We start from the raw sequence: 10714 nt of genomic DNA, 5'->3' as shown, positions 1-10714 counted from the left end.
CTCCCCCTTCACTGATGGCCCCGGGGGAGCGACAGCACATGCTGGGCTCCTAAGGGCACGGGAACTCTGTGCTATCTGCGCGCGGCCACAGACAGAACGCCCTAGCCCTGGCAGGAGTCCAGGCCTGCTGGAGGTCTTCACAGTCCCAGAGGGCTGGGCTGGTCATCGGGAGCTCCTGACCGGGAGCCTGACAGATGGCCTCTGAGTACACCTGGAGTGCGTCCACAGAACCTGCTGCCCACTCACAAACTAAGGTTCAGAGAGGCCCTAGAATGCCACAAGTTTTCTGGGAGAAAGCGGAGAAGGCGATATTCCGCTGCAATCTGATAGCCTTCAATAAGATAGTGCCTTAGCTTGCTATGATGCAATTTCTGGCAGGTATTTCTCTGGATTTAGTTACTAAAATACTAAAATACAGAAATCCAAAACCGTGCGGCTGCTAGTGTGGCCGCTTGACCTCATATCTCTTCATTCTCAGCAATGGAAAACAAATGCTTCCTTTCCAGCAGGCCCAACTTTACGGGGGAGAAACTCCAAATAATAATAGTGAGTTTTTCTTGTTGAAATATTGAATGTAATCAAAGTGAAAGTAAAGTGAAGTTTATCAGTTACACAGGCGGGGTGGGGGCTGGGAAGGTGGGGGGGGAAATAATATTGTGCCTTCCTCCAAATATATAGTAAACATTAAATAGTAAACATTCCTACTATGCTTTTTTTATGGTATATATTCTTAAGTATCTTTCCATTTTGGTCTAAGTTTCATTAGTCTTGCAAATTTGCATTTATGTATCAAAACTAATAGAATTTGAGGATCTTTCCCTACTATTTTGGGCTGTAGAGGGTCGAGATTTTAGAAGTTCTTGTTTTCTATTTATTTGCACTTGCATCCGATACAGAGCACAACTGGCACAGAGAGTTCGTTTGTTTTGTAGATGCAGTCGACTGGTGTAGGGTGTAGATACAGCATGTATTTAGGGGAAGATCAACTTGCAAAACTAAGAAGGAACAAATGTACATCTGAATTGCAGGTTGTGGTTTCGGTGTCCTTGAGCTGTGGGGCTGCAGCCACCTTCCTAGACACAGTTTCTCAGTCTGCGACTGACCAGCTGTGTCAACCAAGAGCCTCCCCAAAGCTGGGAAACTCACCAACCAGCTCAGTAGGAGGCTTGATTGAAAACAAAAAAATAGTCCCAGGATAAAGAACATTTTACTTCTACAATTCTGCTCAAAATGTTGTCTGCTGATATGGGACTTACCAACTCGGTACTAACTCAGCACTCAAAATTTTCTCGTCAGTCCATGTATGAATGAGATTGAACATTTAATAGTAAACACTCCTATTATGAATTTTTTAAGGTATATATTCTTAAGCATCGTTCTATTTTGGTCTGTTTCATTAGCTTGCAAATTCTGTTTAAGAATTTTCATTTTTATGTATCAAAACTGATAGAATTTGAAGATTTTCCCCTTAGATGATAGAGAACACATTACTCCCAAGAACTTAAATATCTGCACATCTAGAATATCTACACATCTGTACCTCCAACTCTGCTTCTCTATCCACACAGCTCTGCCGAGACATGTCTATCAATGTCTGTATCAGTGCATACACCTATATCTACATTATCTATAGTACATCTATACCCACATCTGTTTCTATTTATGTGTATATCTACAGCTATGCATCTTTATCTCTACATACATCCATATCTGCATATCTAACACATCTGTACATATACACCTATATTTACATCTATTTGTATATCTACAACTAGAGACACCTATGTACACATTAATATCTATAGATGCATGCCTCAGTATCTACATACCTATAGCTATCTCATAAATCTACATCTACACCTATATACATCTTCATCTATACATTAATATCTACATCTATACCTATACACCTATGTCTACACATCAATATGTATATCTAAGAGACACTGTTTAATCAAAACATGCCATATCTCCTCAAAAGACCTAGTAAAAATCTATCATATACATGTTCCAAAGTATGAGGTTCTGCATTTGATCCCTGGAACTGCAAAACATAAGTTACATCCGGAAAGGGCAGTGATTTCTGTACTTAATTGAACTATGCAATTAAAATGCAGTTTACATTAGCCAGTATAATAAAACAAAACGAAATCATTTCAATCTCATGACTTCGGGAAACTTGAGACATTCTTTTGTTGGGGGAAAATAGCTCTGAAAAAAATGCATTCACTCAAGTTTAAGTCATAACTAAGTTTCAGAATGTTTTATTACGTTGTATTACATGGTATAAATACATCTTCCTAATATATAACAATGTATATATTCTCCCAAAGAAAGTGGATTCCTAAGAGGTGTTCTGAAAAGATCTTTCACAAATCCAAAGTTAGAGTTCAAAAGACAAAGATGTGAGTTCTAGTGAGACTCATGAAGCACCGCTAGGATTTGGGAATCTCCAGCGCCCCATACAGCTCTGAGCCTAATCTAATCACAACTTTTTTTTTTCAGTTTGGGGGTGACACCTGAGGGTGCTCAAGACTGTGCTGGGGATCATGTCCTGCAGGGCTCAGTGGGTTGAATGTGGGTCTGTCTCCTGCAGAGCACGCCCCCTACCCCGGAACTAGCTCCTACGCCCTAATAGTCAAGTTATTTTGCGAAAGGTATTTTTGTTCTTATTTTCTACTGATCTAGTATTTTAATATAAGATATTGCAAATGTCCAGCTTACTACTGTTTTGCCTTTAAGGGTATTTTATTACTTCTACAAATATCCCCCTATTAGTACTATAGAATCTCTTTTGTAAACAATGTCAACCTCAATATGCTTCGTTAGCAGGGTACCGACAGCTGATAATGAATTGTTTCATTTATATTGAATGTTATGGATCTACTTGAGTGCTAATTTTCACTGTTAGAGGCTTTTATTGCAACTTTTTGCTTATTAATTAACGCAGCTGCTAAAGTATTATCTCTAATATTTTCTACCATAAAGTCAGTAGTCCCTTTTTAGGAAAAAACACGCTTTTATACTTTTATAGGCCTATTCAAATTGTTCTTTAATTTTCAAAAATTCTTCTCTTGTGTATTTGTAGAATTTATCTATTTCACATAATTTTTAAAATGTATTAGTAAATTTTTCATACTGTTTTAAGCTTATATTTTGGGTTGTGTGGAATGTCACTTCAGCTTTATCCATCTATAGATGTGTCACCACGTCCACTTTTTTTTTTTTCCTTTTGGGTCACACCCAGCAATGCACAGGGGTTACTCCTGGCTCGTGCACTCAGGAATCACCCCTGGAGGTGCTCAGGGGACCATATGGGATGCTGGGAATCGGACCCGGGTCTCGGCTGCATGTAAGGCAAATGCCCTACCCGTTGTGCTATTGCTCCAGCCCCACATCCAGTTATCTTTAAAATCTCTCATATTTTGGATACAAAGAAACAAAGTCACCCACACTGGAGATTTTGTCTACCTTGGGACAGTGGTGGAGAGAAGGCGGCTCTCTAGGGATGCTTGTGCTGTGAGAATGATATGCATGAGAAGTATAATTAACAGTACTGTAAATCTCAGTACTAAAAAACAAGTTGTAATTTCATCCTCACTCACTTTTATAATTCAAACTTCAATATGACCACATCTCACTGTTACAGATGGTTAGCAAGTGATGTCTAAATGGTGCTGAATAATTAACCTCTCAATTTTTACTGAAATTAGTTAGTATTGTATTTCAGCCTAAGGTCATTATTTTTCTCTGTCTTCTCTCACTTCCCTATAGTGCTGGTTTTCAGCTTTCACCCCCAGACCACTTCTGTCCACTGGGGTGCAAAGCCGGAAGAATTGCTTCTCTCCTGGACTTGCCTGATGCAGGAATCCCAGGGCCGAGTCACACACTGGATCTGTGGAGGCTTCCGAAAATCACTATTTTTGCATGTCAGTAATAGCAGCTACCACTCAATCAGGCCTTTATTCTACGCCCGGTGGTGCCCTAAACCCACACTATTAAAATCACTATTCCCCACAAACGCTTCCTAGAGGATCTATGAGCTAGTAGGCAGCTACCAACACTCCTCTACAATGCAGTTTCCCGCTACATTCCACGACAGCTGCATTTCGTGAACTGGCCCCACAGATTATGTCGTTGCTTATTTCTCTGTTCTCTGCTCACAGAATAATGTAATACAGAAATAACATACTTCATAGGTTTAAAATATTACATACACAGCCTTTAAAAGAAGAATTATAACTACCGTAAGAAAGGATCAAATAATAAAACTTAACCCTTCAATCTTCTAAAGACAATGTTTTGGGAATTATAATTCTTTTCTCTAGAACACAGATGGCATTCTATCAGACAACTAAGAAGACATATTGTTACATACAGTTAGAGATATTAAAACAAAGAGCAAGTCCTTTCCCTTGGGGCACTTTAACCTTAATTTCTTCCTTAATTACATTGAACTCAGATTTGGTCAATCTGAATTGCTGCCCAACCAAGTGCTATTGGTATAGAATTTTAATTTGTTTAAAGCTTAAGCCATTTTCTTTCAGTTCCCCACTTTCTCTTCAATTAGAATTTCAGTTGAATTCTAAAATTTTCAGCATGGGGGAAACTCAAAGAGAAATGTCAAGTTACCCTTAAGTTATTTCAGTTTAGGAGCTGAAGTTTATAGGAGGCAATAAAAAAAAGAATTTTAGCAAGATTTATTGATTGCCTATAGTGCACATGATCTCCTGTAAGACACAATAAAATTCAGGCACAAAGCAGACCTAAGATCCCTGACTTCAGGTATCTTACGATCTAATTAGTAAAACACAGATTAAAAACAGCAGATAGATCAGTCACATGTCAATGCTAAATTACTGAAATCAACATTAAAGAGCAGTGACACTAGCAACCCCAAATGGTAGCTAATTCTACCATCACGTATAAAATGTATTTGGTCTTGGAATACACAGCATTCAAACAATGTTAAATTAAGTTCCACTGCAGATAAAGCCAAAGATGTAACCATTGAAACCCTGAAGAGCATTAATGACTTTTGTTCATTTGGATCTTCTGTTTCCTTCTTATTATAGTTCGAAGCCTCCGTAAGACCAGTTTATCAGACAGAAGCATGTCATCTTGTTGTTCTAGGTAGTTCAGTAAATTTTCCGTCCATTCCAGTGCAACTTTATGACTGATGTGCTTCTCCCGATTCAGCTCTGTTTTCTTTGCCTTACTGGACCCCGTTTGCTGGCCAGGCTGGGCCTGACCACCAGCACCTTCACTGTCAGGGAGCACCTGACAGCTGGAGGCATTACTGCGAGAATCAAACCACTGGTCAATATTCTCAATGTCAACTTGATCACAGTCTTCTGTGTTCTGCAAAACCGTTGCTAAATTTGCTGCTAGAATGGCTCCTGCGTCCACACTCACGCCGGAGTTCTCCTCGCTGCCAGGGAACAGTTTTTTCCAAGCTTTGGTTATAGTACTCGATCTGACCATGCTCCAAGCTCTTGCGACTTCATGAACCGCATCCAATACCGTTAAGTTCTTCCAAAACATTTTTGGGTCAGTCCCTCCGTCCGCGTATTTCTGGAGCAGGCCTGTCCGGTAATATCTTTTCACAGTGGCTAGAATTCCCTGACTCATAGGCTGAATGAGACTGGTGACATTTGGTGGTAAATGTTTCACCATGATCCTGCCGTCCTGAGAACGCAACAGCTCCTGGTCGGGATGCTCCGGGGGGAAGTCCAAAAGCAGCACAGCCTTTTCCAGAAGCCCCTTGGATTTCAAGTGCTTCTGCACCTGGGGCACGAAGTGTTTCTCAAACCACTGTCTGAACACAGCATGTTCTATCCACGCACTTTTCTGACTGAAGTAAGTGACGGGAAGATTGGCCAGGTCCGTCCCTTTGAAGGCCCGGGGTCTCTTAGCTTTCCCCACCACGCACAGGTTGAGTTTGTGCAAACCCGTGGCATTGGCACAGCACATGATGATGATTCTTTCTCTGCTGGACCGGTAGCTGGGAGCGCTCTGCTCCGTGCCCAGGACCAGGGTTCTGGAGGGCAGACACTTCCAGAACAGCCCCGTCTGGTCGGCCCCGTAGATCTGCTCTGGCTGGAGGTTCTCTCTCTCCACGAACTCCTGAAAGCTCCGGCAGAACTCCCGGGCGGCGCCCTCGTCGCCCTTCAGCTTGGCGCCCTTCCCGGCCGCCTTGGGGATGCCGTGCCGCTGCTTGAAGCGGGTCAGCCAGCCCGAGGACGCGTTGAAGTCCCCCTCCATGCCCAGCGCGTCGAAGAAGAAGCGCGCCTGCTTGGCGCAGATGGTGCCCGACACGGGCACGCCGTCCGTCTTCTGCTGGTTGAACCACTCGATCATGACGCGGTCCAGCTCCTCGTAGGTGGAGGACTTCATGGACTTGCGCCGGGAGACCCCGCTGGTGGGGTGCGAGCTGCTGGCGTAGTTGACGATGCGCTCCTTGTTCTTCTTGATGTCGCGCACCGTGGACTCCCCGATGCCGTACAGCGCCGACAGCCGCTTGAAGGACACGCCCTCCTCCAGCCGCTCCAGGATGTCCAGCTTGTCCTTGATGGTCAGCACCACGCGCTTCCGTTTCCCAAGCATCTTAGGGGTCCGGGGCTGCCGGCGGCGACGCGGGGACGCGGGGAGACGGCGACCTGGACACTGGGGGACAGGGACAAGCGCTGCTGAGGATGCGCCCGGCCAGGAGCGCCTCCTCCGAGGGGCGCTCCCTCCCGCAGCTCCCCCCCTTGCTCTGGAGACCCTCCCCCTTCCTTCCCCCCCTCCTCACTTACTTTACCGCCTTCCGGGGAGCAGCCAGCCCCTCGGGGACTGCAGGCCAGCAGGGCGGGGTCCAGCGGGGTCCAGCGGCGCGGGGCGCACTGCGCGGGGGCAGGCGCCCGGGCAGGTGCTGCGGCGGCTCCGAGGATGGCCCCGCGAGGCACGGGCGTGGGCGGCCAGGGGGGTCCGCGGAGGGGGCGTCAAGGGCGGGGGGCGCAGTGGGCGGCCCCCGGGCGCGCGGCTCCCCGGCAAGGCCTTGTTTGGGGGAAGAGGCGGCGCGGCGGAAAGGCTGGTCCTGCCCCGGCACGGGGCACGGGCAGGGGGCAGGGGGCGGGGGCGGGCTCCCGGGCCGGGGGTCCTGCTCCCGGCGCCGGCCCACGTGCTCGCTGGGGGCGCTGCCGGGCGCGGGGGGCTCCGGACGCGGGAGGAGACCCGCCCCGGCGCGCCCGGCTCCCGCCGCAGGTCGCGCAGCCCGCGGGGCGCCCGGGCGCGGCGCCGCCTCCCTCCCGCGGGCGCGACCTCCGGGGCCGCCTAGAGCCGGGAGCGCGGGCGCGGGGCGGGCGGCGGCGGGGGGCAGCGCGGGGCGCGGGGCGAGCGGCGCCGCCGGAGCCGGAAGGCGGGGATTGGGGAGCACGCGCGCGCCCCCGCAGGAACGCCGGGGCGGGGCCTGCGCGGGGCGGGGCCTGCGCGGGGCGGGGCCTAACTGCGAGAGGGCCGCGCTGCGCTAGGGGCGGGGCCTGAAAAGGGCGGGGCCTCACTGCGAGAGGGCCGCGCTGCGTGAGTGAGCGGGGCCTGTCAGAGGGTCGTGCTGCGTCCGTAGGGGGCGGAGCCTCCCGTGAGGGTGAGGGACGGGGCCGGGCCTGTGAGAGTGGCAGCACTTCTTGAGGCGGGGCGTGGCCTCTGTCGGGGCGTGGCCTCCTGCGGGGCGGGGCCTCGGAAAGCGAGGCCTCCGACTGGGGGCGTGGCCTCCTGCGAGGGTAGGGCTTGTGTGAGAGCGCCTGGATAGGGGGCGTGGCCTCCCCGGTCGGGGCGGGGCCTAGGATGCAGCGCGTTCTGCTGGGGGCGTGGCCTAGGGCGGGGCGGGGCCTCGGACAGCGCTCATCATCAGGCCCCTCCTCCGTGGCTTTTGTTTGGGGGGGGCACCGACTGGTTCCGCGCTGGGGACGCCTAGGTCGAGCCGCCGAGGGCGGAGTTCGGCGCCCGGCTGTGCGGGGCGGGGCGAGAGGGCGCGCGGGGAGGGTGCACGTGGACGGTGTTTGCAAACAGCAGCAGGCCTGGCGCTGGCGCCCACTGCCCCGCGGGTGTCCCTACTTTCGCTGGCTTTGCTTCCGTCTGGGCCACGCCCGTTGATGCCAGGGGTCGCTCCTCTCCGCGCTGGCTTCCCGGGGGACGTTCGGCGCCGCTGCACCTGTGTCCCGCAGCACCTGGCGCCCACGGCGAGGCCTGTTGTGGCTCGCCCGGGGCTTTGGGGAACGGGAAAATTGCAGCCAAAGTCTCTCCAACACTTGAACCTGAGGTCTGACCTTCCTTCACACAAAGTGAACACAAAGTAGCGCGGGGTCGCGTCGCTGGTTTGCAAAGGCCACATTGTTGCCACCGTGTAGCGCAGGAGGCTATGCGTTCCGACCCCTGCCCAACAGGGCACCCAATCCCTCGCCTCTCACCCGGGCAGCTTGCAAAGCCTTCGCTGTCCTAGACGTCCCGAGGTTGTACGCAGAGGGAGACAGATGTTCGGGTCCTCCCCTGGCCCCCCGGGCTACCGGTCTAGGCAGCCTGGGTTGCAGCAAGCACTGGGGCGGGGTGGGCGCGGGGAGCCCAGCCTCAGTGGGCCCCTGGTGCAGGGAAGGCGTGAGAAAGGAAGTGGCACCTGGCAGGTGGGTCACTGTCCATCAGAGAAGAGCTCACGTCCAGCCAGAGCTGGGCCGGTGGTGGCCGCCGGGCTTCCTCTTGCCCCCCCCCAACCCCCGCGGCTGGTGGCACGGTGCGCGCTGAGAAATCCCGTCTCTCCCTCTCCTGCAGCCCCTGGAGGTTGATTCCCCCACCTGGCTCCGTCCCTTTCGCTGGGCCCTGCACTCTGCCGGGTCTTCTCTCCCTGCCCGTGACCGTGGGCAGACCCAGGCCGGCGCGGCGCGCGGCCGGTCCCTCCCCAGAGCCGGGGCAGGGAGGCTGCGCCTGGCAGATGCGCCCTGACGCCCACCCCCGCGCCGGGGGCTTGTTTTGTGCTAGCGTGTTACCAAGAAAGGCCCGGACTTCAGGGAATTCGTTTCCTTTACAGACTTTGCTCTTTTTGCGGAGTGGGGGAGGGGTTGCCACAAGCTGGGGCAGATTTTTATTAGAGGGCAAGAGAGATTGCCTCTAATAAATCAATTGCGGGGATTCTTTTTTATTAAGAGTATCGCTGGGCACAGGGAATTCCTCATCACTTCTCTGCGTCTTGGCTTTGCTCCATCTTTCTGTGCCAGCGACTCTCCATCATCTATGCCCAATCTTAAAAATTAAAAAATTAAAAAATCTTAAATCTAAAATGTCAAAGTTCCCAGTTCACTAATGAGTTATACCAAAACTTCAAACAAGAAAAATCACCTATACCCCTCATACTCTTTCAGAATCAAATAAGCAGGAATCGTCATAACAGCATCTATGAGGCCAATTTACCATAATTCCAAAAGTATACAGACACAACTAATAGAAGAAAATTATAGATCCTATCCCCTGATTAATATAAATGTAAAAAAAAGAAAAACATCTTACAAACCACACACCATAATTCAGTGAGATTTAATCCATGGAAGCAAAGGTATATGGATATATTGATATGTTATATCACAAATCATCAATGGAAAAAAACAATAAAATCAAATCAGGGGCTGGAGCGATAGCACAGCGGGGAGGGCGTTTGCCTTGCATGCAGCAGACCTGGGTTTGAATTCCAGCATCCCATATGGTCCCCTGAGCACCGCCAGGAGTAATTCCTGAGTGTAGAACCAGGAGTAAGCCCTGTGCATCGCCGGGTATGACCCAAAAAGAAAAAAAAAAATCAAATCAGCAGTTGAAGAGGAACACAACATTCAACACCTGTTTGTGACTAAAAACTCAAGAAAGTAGAACGTACCTCAAGATAGTAAAGGTCATATACAACAAACCCACAGTGGCATCATATTTAATGATCAAAAAATCTAAGTCACCTCTTTGAGGCCTAGCAGAAGGCAGGTACATCTGCTATAACCACTATTAATTAATGTTGTATCAAAAATCCTAGCCACAGCACACAAGGAAGGAAAAAAATCAAAGGAATTCAAACTGGAAAAGAAGAAATTAAATTATAACTATCTGCAGATGTCATGCTAATATATATAGAAGACCCTAAATACAGCACCAAAAAAAACTCTTAGAAACAATAAACTGATAAAGTAGCATTGTAGCACTGTCGTAGCACTGTTGTCCCGTTGTTCATCGATTTGCTCAAGCAGGCACCAGTAACAGCTACATTGTGAGACTACTTGTTACTGTTTTTTTGCATATGGGATATGCCATGGGTAGCTTGCCAGGCTCTCCCAGAGGAACGGAGAAATCGAACCCAGGTCGGCCGCATGCAAGGCAAATGCCCTGCCTGCTGTGCTATCACTCTAAGCCAATAAAATAATAAACAAAATCAACACCCAAAAATCTATCACATTTGGAAAAGCATTTAAAATAAATTATGGGCCTTCGGCTTTGCCGCTTTTCAGGCACAGTTGAAGGTCCCAATATAGCTACATTGGTTTGAATAAGCCCCATGCATTTGCAGAAAAAATAAAAATAAAATAAAATAAAATTAATTATGTATATTGGCATCCCAAAACATTAAGTGCTTAGGAATCAACCAAGGTGTAAAGATAATATTGAAGATATATATTTGTCATTATTTACCAAAACCAGGAAATAAAAAAAA

At 49.1% G+C, this 10714-nt stretch overlaps 1 protein-coding gene across 1 annotated transcript; it reads right to left on the bottom strand.

The window, feature by feature from the left end:
* Positions 1-933: 933 nt before the first annotated feature.
* On the bottom strand, positions 934-7291 carry TIGD2 (tigger transposable element derived 2). The gene is made up of 2 exons (XM_055140497.1): positions 6798-7291; positions 934-6666 (listed from the first exon to the last, which is right to left on the bottom strand). Exon 2 carries the CDS (start codon positions 6604-6606, stop codon positions 5029-5031), a length of 1578 nt encoding a protein of 525 aa, XP_054996472.1. The 5' UTR covers positions 6607-6666; positions 6798-7291; the 3' UTR covers positions 934-5028.
* Between the last annotated feature and the right edge of the window lie 3423 nt (positions 7292-10714).

This window comes from Sorex araneus, chromosome 5 (assembly GCF_027595985.1).
Source record: "Sorex araneus isolate mSorAra2 chromosome 5, mSorAra2.pri, whole genome shotgun sequence".
NCBI lineage: Eukaryota > Metazoa > Chordata > Mammalia > Eulipotyphla > Soricidae > Sorex > Sorex araneus.
This window is presented reverse-complemented; position numbering and strand designations above follow the sequence as displayed.